The following is a 19,276-nucleotide window of genomic DNA, read 5'->3' as shown; positions in this document are numbered from 1 at the left end:
TCGGACCCTCTAATTTGATCATCATCTTTTTCCATACAAAGAACTCGCATGGTCCAAGTTCCTCAGACTGAAACTGAGCGAAAACTGTCTCATATATTAGTATAGCACCCAAAAAACTCATACTCATGCACAACACAAACCAGGTTTCCATAACAAAAAAAATTAGCCATTGAAAAAACTGAATTTATTGATTCTCAAAATTATAAAGGAATTTTTATTTTATTAGTCTCTTATATTATTTATTATGGATCAATTTATTTTACAAAACTAAAATCACATTAGTCATTGGAGTGTAATTTATATCGATACTTATTTGTAAGTATGATTAGAAAAATAAGACATTTTTATTTTAAAAATTTGCTGATTTTATTGTAAACAGCGGCAAAAAATTTTAGAGAATAAAAAATCTAGATATCGAATTTTGTTATGATTTTTAGTATATACCTTCTAAATAGTTATACTAATATTTTCATAAAAATTTGGATCAAACACATAAATTGTTTGTCAAATATAAAAAACATCCGTCACTTATAAAAATATATTTTTTATTATTGTTATGATATTTATTTTTTTTTAGATTTATTCAGTTTGTTTTTTTGAATTAATTTTATTAGCAATACAAATTTTTTGTTATTATTTTAGTAATTTATCGACACTTCTTCTAAAACGGCAAAACCTTCCATACATGCAAATTGAGTTAGAATTAGTATACTATATATAGTTCTTGGTGATAGAATTTGCAATTTGGTGAATATGGTGAACTTCCAAATATATATATTTTTAGTTCAACTATTGATATTAGTTTTTTTTTTTTTCTCAACATATTTCCCCTTCTTGTATTGTCAATTCACAATGTGAAATGTTAGGTGAAGGGGTGAGATAACTAATAACTTGAAAGTTGAAACATCCCAAATATTCAAATGTCTTAATAGTTAATACACACAGTATAGCACCAAAGGCACAAGAGAGAGTTAGTTATGGTAGCTAGATGCATGGAAGTGTGTTAAAATAGTAAAAGACAAAGCAATTGAATTGAAACATTTCAAAAAAATTTGAATTTTTTTGGAACATGTATAAGATAAGGAAGATTAAGGAACACGGGAACAATAATTTGATATCATTAGCACGTGACTTAGCAACTTTATGATAGAAGATATATAACCAAACCCCTTTGAATATTCTCATTAGTTCTAGCTACACTTATTGTTAATTTTTTAGTCCTAAGTTTTAGAATATCTAAATATGTATGAATTACTATTTAAATCCAATTTATTTAAATTTAAATGTAGACCAATAGAATCATTCACCAAGGTGGTCCATGATAAGCTAAGATGGTAAATGTGTTTAAGTCAACGTAGATCCAAAACTACTCACTACAATTCTCTCTGTAGTAGTTTCCCCTTTTTAGCTTTTAGGTGAAGAAAGTAAAAACATAGCTTTATTTACAACGAGACTCACATGGTTAAAGCAATATTTTGTTAATTAAAGCAGGATTGATACTTAATTATCTTATTCATAGTTTATTTACTAAAAGTAAATTGAGATTCTTCTAATCCATAGGGTAAGCGGCTGATAAATATTAATTATGTCAAATTGATAATATAATTTAACCTTTAGAAGGTTGTTTATCTCATGTGAGTTCAAATTTTATTTTGGATTAAACTTTTTTAAAATAAAAAATTGATAATATAATAAAATAATACTTTGATAATATTTGAATCAGGATAATAGAACTCACACATTATAAAAATTATAAATTTATTAATGATTAAAATATTATTTCATTAGTTTACTAATTTTTTTATTTTAACTTTTTTTTCATTCAGATTAAATGAAACATCACACGCCACTGGATATATTAGCACGTATAAATCTCATTTTTTCGAAAATAAATAATTGGTTTAGGACAAAAGAGGATAATAATTAATAATGATGGATTTGTCTATCTAGGTTTTACTATTCGTCTATTCCATATCAATTTAAAATTTAAGATCTAAAAATAACGAAATCGTTATTTTTCATCAATAAAATAATTTATTTTATATTTTTGTTCTGAAAAAATTATTTAGTCACCCCACCATGTATTTGTGTATAAATATATGTTGTAAGTTTAGTTTATTTTTAATATGTATTTTATATTTCAACATATATTTTATACTGGTGATTAATTTTAGTGTACACATACTATAATGGTAGCTAAAATTTATATTCTATAGCATTATCTCATTCACTTGTATATATTCATTCATCAATTACAAAGAACATCACTAATTCACCATCAAGTTTATTTACTCTTCTTCATTCTATGCCGTTGATGAAATCACAACATGAACAGTGTTTTTAAATAAAAATCTCTCTAATAATGGATTTAAATAGAAAAAAAAAAAAAACAAAACAATGCAAGACAATCACCAACAGGGATATGAAGAACGAATACAAGGCTTAGAATGAGAATGAGAAGAAGAAACCAGAGAGCTTGAACCAGAAAAGGAATACATAAGCACAGGCAACTATGGAAATAGATGGGGGCAGAATTCAAAGTGAAGAAAACTTTATATGCAAAGGAATAATGTATAGTTGAATGCAAAAGAATGTAGAGGCTGCTAAGCAGTTCTGCTGATCACAATAAAATTTATCAGCTAAAACTGTCGTGGATTTGAAAAAACCTGTGTATAATTAGAGCTCTAAACAGGTTTATAAAGGCTCTAACCTTGTTTTTTTATGGGACAATATAGTAAAGATCAACATAGCCAAAGTTTAAAACACAAGATAAGGGACCTATAATCTGTTTCATAAGTATTAAAATTATATAATTTCATTTTAGATTGTTTTCGTTCTTGAAAGAGCAAACCATAAAACACAACTAGAACATGACCTAGACTCTATTTCATCAGTATGAAAATTATATAATAGCATCTGAGTTTTTTCCTTCTTGAAGGAGCAAACCATAAAACACAACTAGAACAGGGACTTAGACTCTTCCATATATGTACCAGCTTCCTGTATAAATAAATTAAAATCGAATCTCAGCATGCTAACATTAACTCCAATGCAAATAATCAAATGCGGAAAAATAGACCAATCACATGAAAAGTAGGGGGAAATATTTAAATATTAAATCAAAACTATGAAACACTTGAAGCCATGACATGATTTAATTTTTATTTGTCAACAATTATCAATATATACAAGAAGATCATACTAAAATCAAATGAGATATCTTGACAAGATAAAAAAATAGAAGCAATATCACTTAAATATTGATGATTTTATAATAGGCAGTAACTATGATTACTCATGTAAGGGATTTATCAATCACAAATAATTATCTAAGTCACAATGTATGCAAATCGTATGATAAAGTAATTACAAAGCAAAACATTATAGAAATACAAATGCATCCCCACACAAACAACAAAATCATAACTAAAACAAACAATATGCCAAGATACACCATAAAAGATCAGATACCTGCTTAACAGTTGCCATCACACAAAACTTAACTTCTGTTCCCTTATTCATTACTTTTTGCCATACTTTGGTGCAAAAGGTTTGAGGCGCATTATCCCCAGAGCGTGCAGTAAAAGTAATGTAATACATAAAGCCGGAAACAGCTTGGATATTAGCCTTGACAAGATTATCAAACTCAAAATTCGCATTCTACATGGTAACAAACTAACAACACAAATAATAATAACAATAATTATTAGTTAACGAGATTATAGACATAAACTAATATCAATAAAGCAAAAACCATGATAGACAATACATTTTGGTTATTGTAGACTTGCAAGGCTTGCTTAGCAAAATTGCACACGAGTTCGTCATATCTTCCACCCAGCTTCATGGGTCTAATCCCGCCAGCTAATGCATATCCAAACTCGGGAACATCGAATCCCTGTAAACAAGGTAGAAATTTCAAAACCCTAAGAGGTTAGATTATTATATTATATAAAAGGAATAAAACAGAACAAAAAGAAAAAAAAAAGGTAAATTGTGTGCACATTGCTGCTGAAGGACCGGCTATAATACTCAGAAAGTTCAGCCTCAGTGAGTTGCTTACTAAAGAGACGCATAAAAGCTGGTTCTGAATCGCAATCGCGTCGTCATCTTCATCAGAAGAAGTTACTCCCACCGTGTTATTCAGTTTATCATCCACATCATCTCTTCCTCTTTTTTCTCCAGCACTAGCCATCTCTCTCTCTAACGGTCAATCTGATTTCAGAATCAATCAATAAATAACAGAAACAGAGGAGAAACACGCGGAGTTTCAATTCAACGACGCACAAAATCACAAATTATGTGGATCGGAGAAGAGATGCGGAGTACTTACTTGACTCGCCGGAACGTATGAACAAAGAGGTCGATGATTGTGGTTTTGATCGGATTCTGATTCTGTTGAATTGGTGTCACCTTGGATTTCTTTTTTGGTCAGGGACTCGGGCCACCAATGTGGGCCAGACCGAAAACAGAAGCCCATGCCCCAACCCCGACCCGGCATTCAAACTTGCGTATCCCACACTTTTTTTTTTTCTCCTTTTGGCTCTATGTATTCTTGATTTCTTTCCAAGATGACATGCTCTTACCCTGGGAGGAATTCAAATTAGAGAGCCGCCCCCTCAATCATCGTCACTGTGGAAAACATGTTTCTGATTTTGTTTTCATTCCAACTTCTTTTCATTTTAATGATCTCTTCAACTTTCTCATCATCTTGTCTACTATTCTCCAGCACTCTACCTACTTCAGCTAACCAATTATCCCTCCATATATTAGTTTTCGAACCATTTTCAACACTCCACTTTCCCTTTTTCCTTAACAATTTTTGTCCATGTAAAATGCTTTTCTATATCCACGAAAGAATTCTTCTCAACTTGTCCCTCCCAGAAATTGCCATCCGAATAATAGACAGTTTGTAAGATTTTTACTCAAATTGTATCTGAATTCTTCAAAGTTTTTCATACTTGTTTTGCAAGATGAGCTATATTCTGCATTTCTAAGTCCTTAAAGTTTAATTCCCCTTCAATCTTACTCTTTGTTATTATGTTCTAATTCTTCCAATGAATACCTCTCTCCTTTTCGAATGTCGCCTATCAAAATCGCGCTACTCTTGAATTGATTCTCTTGTAAAACTGCTTGAAAAATTTTATCACGTTCATAGCGTAGATTGGTATGACTACGACTGCTTTAATTAGTATTTCGTTGCCAGCTTAGCGTGTCACCTTGGATTGATGGAGGTAAGTCTTGTCTATTGGGCTTATACGTTGGGCTCTTTTATAAATTATTTTTCACATGAAACAACCAATCCTGTCCTTTGATAATAGCTACAAAAACGGACATTGGAAACCGTTTGTTTGACATTTGGATTCGAGAATTACGACATTGTTTTTTGGGACGAAGCCAGTTTTTCGTAATGTATAAATAAAATATAAAAGGTATATTGAATCAAATGATGTGTAAAATGCAATGCTCATGTTAAAGGCTATTTACATAAATAAAATATTTTAAAAAAAATTATATAAATATAACTTTTTAATAAGTTATATTCGTATCCTAAATTAATTTTATGCCTATCGTAATTTACGATTAGTACGTAATTCATTATATCCTACAGCAAATTAGAAACAAACTCATTTCGGCTAAGGAGAGAAAGGAACAAGTAATAAGTAAGAAAAAATATAACAGCTTCTTTTGTTAAGTGATGTTATAATTTAGGATGGATAGAAAACCATGTTTGGATAAATGTAAGAACAAGGCCAAGTGTGGCAGCCAGTAAGGCAATGATGGTCCATGGCGAGCACAAAAAAAAGTGTTATAGGCCTCTCCCATTGGGGTACCTAGGATTGGAGGTTGTCCAATCCATTGGGGTACCTAGGATTGGGGGTTGTCCAATCCACCGACCAAAAAGGCGTCTCAGACACCAGAATAGTATCCATCTTATTAAACAAATCAGCCACTTCCTTTGTCATTGGCTAGGAAGCACCGACACACAATACGGACATGATACCACACGGATACGTCCACACGTTCTTTTTATAAAAAATTGGATACGACACATTTAGGATATGTTGTGAATTAAAATTTAAATAATATATTAAATTAATAAAATATCATACTGTAAATATAAGAGTAAATATAATTGTATAAAAAAGTTTTAAAATTATGCAATTATTAAAAAAAATTAATATACTCTTGCCATCTCGCTAACAAAAAATGTATTAATTTCTTCTCCTCTAAATTCATCATCTGCAAATACCACAGCTTCCATCAGCAAACACCACGCATCACACAATGTAGTTCTTCAGTTCGTCTTCAACCTCTGTACCAAGAACGGCTAAGCTAGTGAGTAAGTAAGCTTCCAAATTAATTATTTTATTTTTAAATTTTGATTTGTTTTAATTTTAGAATATTTTAAAATTAGAAAGAAAAAATTGGTTAATCGGGTCATAAAATCACAAAATCAATTGAAGATTTGCAGTCCAACAAAAAGATCCGTCTCATGAACATCTGAATCGGGTTGGATTCGTGACCGCTCCACTAAAATTCTGCACTGCAAGAAGACACGCTGCCGATACGCTCGTTTGAAGTATCCACTGGGTGTCGGCGTCAGATTCGTGTCCGACACGGATACGCCGGCACCATGAGAGAATCCGTGCTTCATAGGTCATTGGCTAGTTTGTTGATAAGTATATCAGCTAATCTGAGTTCCTTGACATCCTCAGGCTGGTCAATGAGAGAGTTCATGAACACTATAAATGAGCTAATCTCGAAGTTGTTGCGAAAATTAGGCCACATCTCATGGGCTACAAGATTGAGGAAGAAAGGAGCTGTTGAACCATCCACAGTTGACTCATAATCATGACTTATTTTCCTTGAAAATTGTCTCTGCAACCAACTTGATCCCTTTTTCTTCTCTGTGGAAATTTGTCACCAGAGTTTCTCAAATGTTAATAAACTAATTAGCCTTATTGGAGCATCAAACTCATTTTTGTTTCCTAATAAAGATAACAATTAACAAAGGATGCAGGGGAGGGGAAAAGAAAAAGAGTTGCATCACCTTTAAAAGATTGAGTCTTTGGTGTTTTTTTTATCCCTGGTGCTACTCAAATCAGCTTTGTTCTCCTCCTCTGTACCGGTTAAACAATATTTCTACTTTTCTGGAATGAAAAACTACTTTTCTATATATGCACCTATTATGTATGTTATTTCAACTATATGAACCAAATTTTATTCAATTTAATGCAAACTAAAGTAGCCTTGATAAGTGGATTATGCTTTCTTATTGGCATATAGTAGCAACCGTGTAACTAAATTAAGGGTTCATGCATGTATTGTCCCTTAATTAAACCAAATATGTGAGTGCTATGAAAATTTTCCATGCATGATATGATATGATATATATACACGTTATCATTCAAGAAGGATTAATTAAATACTAATTACATACCAACCTTATTTTATTCAGTACGATGTGCATTCTTGGTGGAGAATGTTGTTGCTCTAGCTCCCCTTTTTATGAGGAATTCTATCCTGCTATTCTTTTTTATTTAATGTTTTATTTTTTACATCTATTCAATTTTGATTTTTTTTTTAAACGGGGTACTTTACCAAGACTATTATTTTTTTTGGAAAAGTATTAGATACCAAAAGATTATTGGCCAACTTTTGACAACAATAATTAATTATTATTTTTTATTTTTTTAAAAATAAAAAATAAACAGCATTAATAACCATTTTGAATTATAAGGATTAATAAAACAACCCTCCAATACATAATTTCGTATTCTCCTCTTTTCCATCGCGATAACCCTCTCTTGATCGCGCCCTACCCCCACTCAAACCACTCTCGCCGCCGTCGTCCTTTCAGAGTGCCTTCTTCCCTCGCGTTTTGCACTGCCTCCAACCATCGCAGTGCCTCGTCGTGATTCGTAGCCCTGCCATCATTTCTCGCTGTTCTTGTTAGGGTTGAACACGAATCAGATCAGATTGGGTATGATCAAACTTTCGAACCGATCCGCACTAAAATCATCGAATCAGATTGGATCTAATATCCACAGTTTTTAAGCTTGGATCCGATCTGCACATTTGCGGATCGAATCGGATATCAGATATCCGCAAAACACAAAAAATATTTTTAAAAGCTTATTTTTATTAAAAAATATCAATAAAATTTATTTTTTCTATTCTTTTAAATATGTTTACTCTTAAAATACTATTAAATATACTTTTCTTAAAAAATAAATTAAAATAATACAACATATATGATAATTATTAGTTGAAATAAAACATAAAAAGAATATTTACTTATTTATTTTTTTATTTTTGCGGATACGTGGATATGCGGATCCCTAAACAAAATCCGCAATCCGATCCAATTAATTTGCGGATCTGATCCGATCCGATCCGATAGCCTTGCGGATCGGATCCATATCCGCAATTTTTGGATCGGATTCGAATAAACACCACAGATATGCGGATCGAATTCGATCCATAAACACTCATAGTTCTTGTCGGCGGGATTCATGGCGCTGTAACCCTCCTCCCCTTGCAATTTGCATATCACCTCCACAACCCTCTTCCCCTCATGGTTTGTAGATCACCACCACAGCCTTCCTCTCCCACCACTGCCACAACCTTCCTTTCTTTTTTTTTTTCCAAATTATCTTGTCTCAGTTGATTTTTATACGAATTTATAGGTGCATATTCTGAATCATTCCCTATTTGTTTGCTGTTGTATAGTTTACTCATGTTAAGGTTCTTAGTTTCTAGCTACTAACATTATTTTTTTTGTTGATGGATCTTTTTGTAGCTTGTTAACATTAAAGAATACATTGAGGGATAATTTACTAGAAACTTGGGAGAAATTTTAGTCAAATATGTACTATCCAAATTTTGTATCTTTGATTCATTTTCCTGTTTTGCTGTAGCACATATATATTAATTTTATCTGAGATTATGAGCTGTGACTTTGTATATTAATGCTTACATTAATATACAAATTATGGGTCCTTGTGGAATTTGCAGTGTTTGTTAATTTTGGGGTTTGTGTTTTTTTTTGTTGCTAACGAAGATTATTCTTATTTTATTGATTTAGTGATTTTCTGCATTTAGTGTGATAATACTTGTAACATCCTGTGTTTTCTTATGATCTCAAGGTTTTAAAGTTGAAAATAAAAAATGATTTTAGGATATGTAATCACAATAATGATTTTCTGTATTTATTATGATAATGTTTATAACATCTTTTATTGCTAATAAAGATTATTCTTATTCTATTTATTTGTGGAATTTTGTGGTCTGATTGTTGCTTATGGTTTTGATGATGTTGTGTGTAAATCCCGTTAAAATCGGTAAATAATTAGTCAATAATTCGAATTTTAATTAGGAGAATTAAAAATGAAAAACTAATATAAAAATAGGATAAAGTTTGTGCATGTTTGGACGCCATTATTTTGTTAAAAAAAGATATTTTTTCAATGAAAAAAGATCTTTTTTAATTTTTTAACGTGTTTGGCAAATTTCTAGTAGTAAAAGTAAAAGCACTAGTAAAATAAAAAAAAGATCTTTTTTGAGAAGCTGTAATTTACATCTTTTTTTAAAAGATCTTTTTTTCTTAAAAAAAGATGTTTTTCATGTAATAAATAAACAAAAAAGTACTTTTATATTGTTATACCCAAACATAATTGATAGATAAAAAGACCTTTTTACATGAGATATCCAAACATAAAATTACTTTTACTTCTCTATAAGATCTTTTAAAAAAAGATAACTCGAAAAAAGATCTTTTCTTAAAAGCTCACCCAAACAAGCCCTTTGTCAAAATGAGAATTTTAACACCAATTTCAAAAAATTTGGCCCAAAATTGAAGCGAACGGATCGAACCGGTCGAACCAGACCCAAACCGAGCCCGTGGACCTAACCAACTCACTATATATAATGAGCTGAAGCTCATTTCATTTCCATTCAGCATGTAGAACACGCTGGACAGAGCCAAAATGGGGAGGAACATGTTGAAGATTCCAAAACCCTTAATTTCATTCAAATCTACATAACTTTTCGCTTCGAGCTCCGATTGACGATCCGTTTGCGGCTACGCGACCGCGGCGTCGAGCTCTACAAAGCCCATAACATTGTAAGGTAAGAAAGCCACATTTTTTCCTCAATTTTCTCATTTCTAGTTCTGAATTTATTAGGCTTTGGTGTTGAGATTTTGTATAATTTGGTGTTTTAGGTTTAATTTAGCTTGCGGAGCTTATTGAGCTTGAGTTGTTATACGTGTGGACACGGTAAGGACAACTTAGACCCTAGCCCAATCTTGTACTTATTATGAGAAATCTAAAATTGGAACATGTATATGAATTAGGTGTGAATTAAGTAGATACTTGTGCATTGAAATTAAATTGGGAGCATATGGAAGCTTGTTGGTGATTGGAGCCAAGATTTGGGTTGGTTTCTCAAGCTTGTGAGGGGCTGTGATTGTGTTTGTGTGGCTGCCTTGGTCTAAGCGCGGTGATCGGCCAATGTATGATTTAGGTTTCGCGCGTTTAACATTTAAGGTGTTGTGAAAACATAGGCTAGAAAGCCATAGGTTAAGTTGAAAAGGTTAAAATATATTAAATGGTTGGCTTGTGATGATGTTGGTATATATTAATGGATTATGGTTGGTGTTGTTAATCAGGATGTAGAGTTGTGTTGTGGTGGTATTGCATATGCTGTAACTAATTCTGTGATGATCGGAATTGCGTGGAGCTAAGTCCTTGTTAAATTTTAAAATATTTGGAACTGAACTGGAGAATTTGGGATTTTTTCATTAAATATATGATTTATGGTGAATTTTTAAATTGTAGTCATGGAATCTGATTTTACTGCATTTTAGAACAGCAGTAACTTATTGACTCTACTGCGAATGTTTCAAAATGAATTTTGAAATAGAACCAATTTTAAATAAAGCTTTAGTTCTATTATTTTAATGTCGTAAAATTTCAGAATGGTTGGACTTGTGGTTTTAAACATATGAATTTTTGAAATACGACGCATTATGCAATAAAAGCCAAATTCTGTTTTCTTAGATCAACAATTTTGAGAGTTTATAACTTCTGATTATGGATGGATATTCAGATGCAACCAGTTGGAGGTGAAAATTAGTTATGTTTAGTAGATGTGATTTAAATTTCAGGACTGTCCATGTTTTAATGAGTGAGTTATGGGACTTGGAAGATGACATGTTCATTGGCTTTTAAAACAGAATTCTGCAGAAAGTTACTCAACTTCCAAGTTACATAACTCCTTCATTAAAAATGGTATCAACCTGAAACTAATTGGAAAAGAAACCTGGATATGCTAAGTTGAACCATATTAATTTTGAAGGTTATTGGATTTAATTTGAATTTTATATGAAATTTTAGATATCGTATGCTGCTGTTGTTTCATGTGAAAAATACCTTGATGAAGGCTTCCTCTCTCTTGTAGACCTTCTGAGTGCATTTGCAGGAATTTTTAAAACTGGTTGTTCATCTTAATCATTATCACCAACTTCATCAAGTATCGGATCAATTGGTCCATCTTCACCTGCACCTGTATCATGCTCATTATTTTAAGTTTCAATTCTACCATCTTCCACCATAGGCATAAAAAGAGTAATATCCAAGTCAGAAAAATCATCACTAGGCTGAACCATTGGTTTTTCCGCATTATCAATATCCTTCAATATTTGGTCTTTAACAAAGACAACATCTCTACTCCGAATCACCTTCTTGCTAACAGAATCATAAAACTTGTAACCAAACTCATCCATGCCATAGCCAATAAAAATACACTGGCTAGTCTTTACATCAAGTTTGGATCTCTCATCTTTAGGAATATGAATAAAGGATTTACATCTAAATACTCTTAAATGATCATAAGAAATATCTTTACCTAACTAGACCTTCTCTGGCACTTCAAATTACAAAGGAACACATGGTGTCCAATTCAAGACATGAACAACAGTAATGCTCAAAACTTCACCCCAAAAGGATTTTTCCAATCTAGACAGTGACAATAAGCACCTAACTCTTTCAACCAATGTTCTGTTCATCCTTTCAGCCAAGCCATTCAACCGAGGAGTCTTCGGAGGAGTCTTCTAATGTCTTATACCATACTCTTTATAATAAGCATCAAATGGACCTGAGTACTCACTACCATTATCAGTACGAATGCATTTCAACTTCTATCCAGTTTTTCTTTCAACATAAGCTTGAAATTACTTGAACACATTCAAAACTTGATCTTTGGTTTTCAAAGTATAAACCCATAATTTTCTAGAATGATCATCAATAAAGGTTACAAAATAGATAGACCTTCCAAGTTTTCTTGTCTTCATTGGCCCACATACATCAGAATGCACCAAGTCAAGTATCTTCGGCTTCCTTGAATGTGGATAGCTCTTGAAAGAAACCTTGTTTTGTTTTCCAGCAAAGCAATGGTTGCACTTTTGCAAAGCAAGCTTGCAACCAGATAAAAGATTCCTCGTGGATAACATATTCATGACTTTCTCACTAATATGACATAATTTCTTATGCCATAAATCAATTCCATCAGCAAACTCAGCAGCATTAACAACATCTTTCACAATATTTGCTGGAGTTAAATTAAGAGTAGAATGTCGTGTACCTCTAGCAACAACCATGGAACCTGTGGTGAGCTTCCAACTATTACGAGAGAATGAGCTATCCAAGTCTTCATCACAGAACTTACCAACAGAAAGTAAGTTCAACCGAATATCTGGAACATGCTTCACACTCTTCAAAGTCAACTTGGTACAGTTGAAGGTTTCTAAGCAAACTTGTCCAACACCGACACATTTTACAACACCTTGATGGGTCATTTTCACATCACCAAAATCACCAGGAGTATAAGACGTAAACATATCCCTCCTAGATGTAACATGAATAGAAGCACCACTATCAATCACCCAACTAGTGCTATTATCAATAAGGTTAACAAATTCAAACTCCTCAACAAGAAGAAAATCATCATGAGTTGCATTAACCTTATCTTCATTGCTACCATCATCTTTATTTGTGCTCTTGTCTTTACGTGCCTGGGCTTCTCCTTCTTTAGCTACCAACAAAATTTCTTTACATGTTCCTTTTGACCACAATGATGACACTCAATATTTTTATACTTTCCTCAAGACTTGCTTCTGCTTTGATATCTACTTTTAGGACCTTGACTTTTGCCTAGACTCAGAAACAAGAACATCTGAATGTGTAGTCGATGTACCTTATGACTTTCTTCTCATTTCTTTATTCAAAACACTACTCTTGGCAAGATCCATAGAGATTACACAATCCGGAGTAGAATTGGACAATGACATTCTGAGAATTTCCCACGAGTCTAGTAAGGAGCTAAGAAGTAACAATCCTTGAACCTCTTCATCAAACTTGATACCCATGGAAGATAACTGATTCATAATTTCTTGGAAGTTATTCAAGTGATCTGTCATTGATGTCCCATCTATATACTTCAAAGCCAACAACTGCTTGATAAAAAACATCTTGTTATTCCCAGTTTTTTCGAGCATATAACTGTTTAAGTTTAATCCAAAGGGTCCAAGCATGTGTCTCTCTAATAATATGGTTCAATACATTATCGGCAATCCACTGCCTAATATATCCACAAACTTGTCTATGCAACAAAGTCCAATCGTCATCAAATTTATCATTAGGCTTCTCTGTACCAAAAACTGGTTGATGAAAATTCTTGACATAAAGCAAATATTCCATCTTTGACTTTCACAAATCATAATTAGGACTATTAAGAGTAATCATCTTGCTAGTATTAGTATTAGCTTCCATTATTCACAAAATCACAAGTCTAGAAAAATACCAACAAGCTCTGATGCCAGTATGAAAGAGCCTAGCAGCGGAAACAACATAAATATCGAATACAAGAACAATATAGAAGTACTCACAACACAATATGACAGCAATTATGAACAAGCAAATATAGCAAGTAACGTAATAACAAGAACACACTGAGATTTTAACGTGGAAAACCCCCTTAATATGAGAGGTAAAAACCATGATTCGTCCAAACCAATGAAATAGATTCACTATAATCAAATGAGGTACAAGAGAGTCTCAAACAAAATACAAAAACGTGAATATAACCAACCAAATCATCAAAGCACCAAAACTTACAAATGAGAAGCAAGAAGGTGAAAAATACCCAAAAACAGAACTGATATTCGAAGCCTATTTCTCTCTCTGCAGACTACCAATTGAAATCTTCTCTGTTCAGAATGAAGAAAAAAATGAGAAGAATCTGAAGTCCAAATTCTACATCGATCCAATGGTGAAATAATGAGAAACTGCTGTTCAAATATTATTGCTCTGTGTAAAAATGGGAAACCTATTTTCTCTCTTGCGAAGCCAATTTCTCCCATTGAAAATCTCTCATTAACATCTTCACCGACCAGAATGAAGAACAAGATGAGGGAAACACTCAGTTTAAATTTTAAGCCGATCCAACGGTGAATGATCGAGAAACTGTCATTTAAAATTTACTGCTTTGCATAAAAATGGGAATTCTGTTTTTCTCTTATCTCTCACTTTGGTAACTATACTCTCTCACTCAAAATTAACCTCAAAATCTGATTAGGGTAAACGCACAAGAGTACAAGAATACACTCCCAAAAAAATAGATTTAGTCTCACAAAAGAAAAAAAATAACTAAAATTATCCTATATTTAAAAATTTAAAAATTTATTCTATAGAATTTTTACTTTATTTTTTCAACACTTTTACTTTGTGACAGGACATTGGCTGAGAGACTTTTGGAACAGGACCAGAAATCAGTGTGAATATGATAAAATCTTATACTTAATTATAATGTGAAAATTGATAGAGAACTACTATTTTCTTAATTTTAGTTTTACAATAGGAATAAAAATTATAATTAGAAGCTTTCAACTTTTTTATAAGAACAGAATTAATACTTTTGTTATTGTTGTTAATCACCCTAAATTACCTATAACATATTAGTTCATTATACACATATTTTTATATTTTTAGAATTGAGGATAGATTCAAAATTAAGGGAGATCAATATAATAGTAATAAAAATTAATTAACTAGTCAATGTTATTAGAGTATATAAAAATGTGTTAATTAAAATTAATTAACTAATCAAAAAAATTAGATTATTTTCTAACTTTTGTGATTTTTTACCTATTTTAATATAAATAAAAAGTATATATTTATTAGATCATCTGTGAAGACAGTGAAATAATATTAATCTAAATATATATTTTTTTTAAAAAATTAGGTTGTTGTTGGGTGTTATTTTTAGATTTTTTTATCAATAATAGATGTAGGTTTATTTGTAATTTTTTTAGTGGGAGTACATAAAAGAGTACATAATATATAAGGTGTAATAACTCAACGAATATTCTTTAAGAGATTTTTCATTCTTTTTAAAATGAGAAAAACTTATTTTTCTCCCTCTCTCAATTCCTTCTAGTTTACCAAATTATCAATATATGACAGCTTGAATAGTTTAGAACAGATTATGACAGTTGCGGGTTTTTAGAAATGTGTTATAATTATTTTAGAACATAATTATTTCACCATTAAAAGATCAGCCTGTTATCCTTAGAGTGACTTTTATCCGTTGAGCCACGGCCCTTCCACTCGGCACCGTCAGATCACTAAGGCCGACTTTCGTCTCTACTCGACGGGTGGGTCTTGCAGTCAAGCTCTCTTCTGCCTTTGCACTCGAGGGCCAATCTCCGTCTGACCCGAGAAAACCTTTGCACGCCTCCGTTACCTTTTGGGAGGCCTACGCCCCATAAAATTTAATGAATAACTATTTAACTGATCAAGAAGTTGAACCGCTGAAAAATGATCCAAGATGTCTGGAGCATCTAAGAGTTACTGTATTGGATCTTAAAGATTGTTATGGAACTTCAAGTTATATGCTTTTAAAGTGGGTACATGAAGTGCACGATTGAGGAGAAATGCTCATTTGTAGGAAAATGGCAACCTAACTCAATTAGTAGAGGTATTAATTTGATATTTTTTACATGTTATATAATCTTATACATACTCTTTATATTTATATATATACAGTTAATGTTTAAGTTTGAAACCCTTAGACCAGTGACTCTAAAAGATATGTGGAAAGAATTGAAAATCAGTCCATAGTTGCTGATGTGATGGTAAGTGGTAATACTTGAATTCGAAAATTTAGACCCTGATTATTATTTTTTATTGTACAAAATATTTTTATTATTTTGGATGGCTGATTTTTATTTGATTATTATTTTTTATTGTACAAAATATTTTTATTATTTTAGATGGCTGATTTTTATTTTGTCATCCTGTAGAATGACATATATGTTAGTCTAGATGATCCATCTGATTTACATGAGATAGGGTGACTGGATGAGACATGTGGTTTTGATTGTTGGGCGTGTTACCAAGCCGGTTGGAGGCGGATTGGAAGAGTATTATGTTGTAAAGAATTTTTGGAGATAGATTGGGGGATGGTGGGTATGGGAAGCTAAACCTCACATTTTTACCCACTTTTATTCCTACATCGCATTCGGTTCGAATCTTTTATTTTTGGATTTTATATGTTTTTCAGTTTTTAGAATTTGGTTGAAAATTTAAAATAAAAAATAAAATTATATTATTTTCATTTTTTATAAAAATAAAAAATATTAAATTAAAAAATCAAAATTTTTATATTAATCATTACTTAGATAATTTTTTTATTAGTTTAATATTAATGATAATTAATTATAGTAAGAGTACATCAGGAGTACATAATGTTAATGGGTAATATGAATTTTATTACTAATATTTTGATTTTTTTATTAGAAATTTAATACTAATTATTAGTACAATATTCATATTTATTATATCTTATTTGCCAATAAGACTCGAATTCGCCACCTCTTAAATAAGTATGAAAAAATTATGTAATTTGAGTTATAACTAGTTAGTTTATTTGCTAATATTCTAACTATATTATCTATTGAATATTAATAGATAATTTTGTATATAAATACTATTGTGTAATTAATAAGATATCCTAAGGTTAATTCTTTGTAAAGAAATATGATGTAATTTCTAAGATAATAGTTTAATATAAATCGAATTATGTATAGTGATTCGATTTATTAGGATATGTTCTATACATGTATAAATCGACTCACTCAATTTTGATTTTCATGTTTTTTTAGTAATTCGAATTAGGCTGATTCAGTTTAGTATGAGAGTTGCTAAATCGAATTAGACTTGTTCAATTTACTTAAAAACATAAATTAAAAAAATCTATGTAACATTTTTAGGTTTGAACGAATTGTGTACTTTTTTTTAGATTTAATTTATTTCTGTATTTTACCCAAGTTAAATGATCGTTCTCTTTTTCGCTCCTTTAATAGTGTTTTATTTTGATTTTTTTTTGGAAAACTATATTATTTAATAACTATAGTGTACCAAATACAATAATATATGCAATTCTATTTTCTGTATGTTCTATTTTTGTTTTAAATCTTTATTTCTTTTTTATTGTTCTTGAATTCGAATGTTAAAATTATATAAAATATTATAAGACACATTTACACTTTATATGTTGAACCAAATTAGTGAGAAAAATCTGTTTCTATGTTCGATTCCAGCATTAGGTTTAAATTTAATAGTTAAGAAAAAAGGTATAATCTGCAATTCTGCATGCAGAATTATTAGTCCCAAGAAAAATAAAATTTATATTTCCAGTTATTTTTTAATTTTTTATATGTATATTAATGTCAACCTTTAATTTATAGCTTATAATAAATTTTTTTAAGGTTTAATTATTCAGTTAATCTCTATAATTTTATTAAATTTTTAATTAAATCTCTAAATTTTTTAATTAAGTTTCTGTATCATATCAAATTTTATAATTAAGTTCCTGTCGTGACAAAAATGTTAGAATTAATAGAATATTATGTTAAACAAAACAAATATTCCTAACACTTGATTGAATATTGTGTATAAGAACAAAATTTAATATTAAATATACGCAACTCTAAGAAAAAAAATTTTATATGATTTTTTGAGAGGTGAAATTTCAAAAAATAAAAACGGTTGGTAATTTTTAAAATTATGAGAACAAATAAAGGCCAAAAATTTAGAAGTGAATTCGCCGAGTCATTTTTTATTTTATTTTTTAGTTTAAAAAAAATGAATTTGCCGACAGAGAATTATCTTTTTTTATATTTTAAAAATACAGTTCCTTTTTATTATTTTTAAAAATACAATACACCAATATGAATTCTGATCAAGATTCTAAAAATCAGATCAATCATTAAATCACTGGTTTATTGATCCAACCGATTCAACTGGTGATTTAACAAAAAAATTCGTTTAATTCAACCAAAAAAATCGTTTTAGAATAAAATAATAAATAAATTATAAATAAATATCCTAAAATATAATTATAATCTAATATAAATCTTAAAATATTTTTAAAATTTTAAAAATTACATAAAATATCATCAATCAAATCCATATGATCTTCTTAAAATACAAAAAGAATATCTAAATATTAAAATGCCAACAATAAGATTTATCAATCATCAAAATTCATAAGAACTTGTTGCAAATTTGCTTCGATCGGATCATCTTCACCTTCATTTTCACCCTCTTGTGTCTTGAGTAGAAAAATCAAGAGATGCAGCATAAATCATTCACGAAATTAAAACCAGCAGCAGCACAGCAAAAAATCAAATAATTATCAACAAGACCATAACTGAACTCAACAATAAGCATTCGCCATTGTACTAATCACACTAAACCTTTCACCAAAGATTAACCATTAACCAGCAACCAGCAATTACAAAACAGTAATTACACTAACATTGGCACATTATGAAACAGAGCCAGTAACCAGAGCAAAATTACAAAACAGAGCCATCAACCATCATTTACAAAACATCAATTATGCTAACATTGGTACATTTTGAAATAGAGCCAATAACCGGAGCAAAATTACAAAACTGAGCCAGCAACCAGCAATTACAAAAAATCACAAAACATTAAAATGAAATTTTGAACAAAATTTTCAGAAATTAAAAGAAAAATAACCGAGCATTCAGAAATTAAAGAGAGCCAGTAACCAGAACAAAATTAAAAGAAAGAGACAGTAACCAGAAGCAAAAACCAAAGAAGATGAGGACGACGTGCCGAGCTACCTGGATTTTGGACAGGGAGAAGAGGAAGAAGCGGAGGCACCGAAAACCTGGGGACGG

The 19,276-nt window shown here is 30.8% G+C and overlaps 1 protein-coding gene and 1 long non-coding RNA gene across 4 annotated transcripts in view; one reads left to right on the top strand and one right to left on the bottom strand.

Moving 5' to 3' along the window:
* Positions 1-2,786: 2,786 nt before the first annotated feature.
* Positions 2,787-19,276, bottom strand: part of LOC107463759 (multicystatin) — a 19,053-nt gene continuing 2,563 nt past the window's right edge. The window contains exons 1-5 of one of the 3 annotated variants that reach the window (XM_016082622.3): positions 4,334-4,460; positions 4,064-4,215; positions 3,770-3,898; positions 3,472-3,660; positions 2,787-3,000 (exon numbers count right to left, since the gene is read on the bottom strand). In XM_016082622.3, the coding sequence (XP_015938108.1) occupies positions 2,959-3,000; positions 3,472-3,660; positions 3,770-3,898; positions 4,064-4,195 (492 nt within the window). In that variant the 5' untranslated portion in view covers positions 4,196-4,215; positions 4,334-4,460 and the 3' untranslated portion in view covers positions 2,787-2,958. Of the gene's footprint in view, positions 3,001-3,471; positions 3,661-3,769; positions 3,899-4,063; positions 4,216-4,333; positions 4,461-19,276 lie in introns of those variants that run through there. The other 2 variants (XM_021130385.2, XM_052253685.1) reach the window with 2 other exon arrangements.
* Positions 9,962-10,792, top strand: LOC127741407 (uncharacterized). The gene is made up of 3 exons (XR_008002402.1): positions 9,962-10,134; positions 10,229-10,283; positions 10,361-10,792. It is a non-coding gene; the product is annotated as an uncharacterized LOC127741407 (long non-coding RNA).

This window comes from Arachis duranensis, chromosome 9, assembly GCF_000817695.3.
Source record: "Arachis duranensis cultivar V14167 chromosome 9, aradu.V14167.gnm2.J7QH, whole genome shotgun sequence".
Taxonomy (NCBI): Eukaryota; Viridiplantae; Streptophyta; class Magnoliopsida; order Fabales; family Fabaceae; genus Arachis; species Arachis duranensis.
The sequence above is the reverse complement of the archived record's forward strand: the minus strand, read 5'-3'. Positions and strand labels throughout refer to the sequence as shown.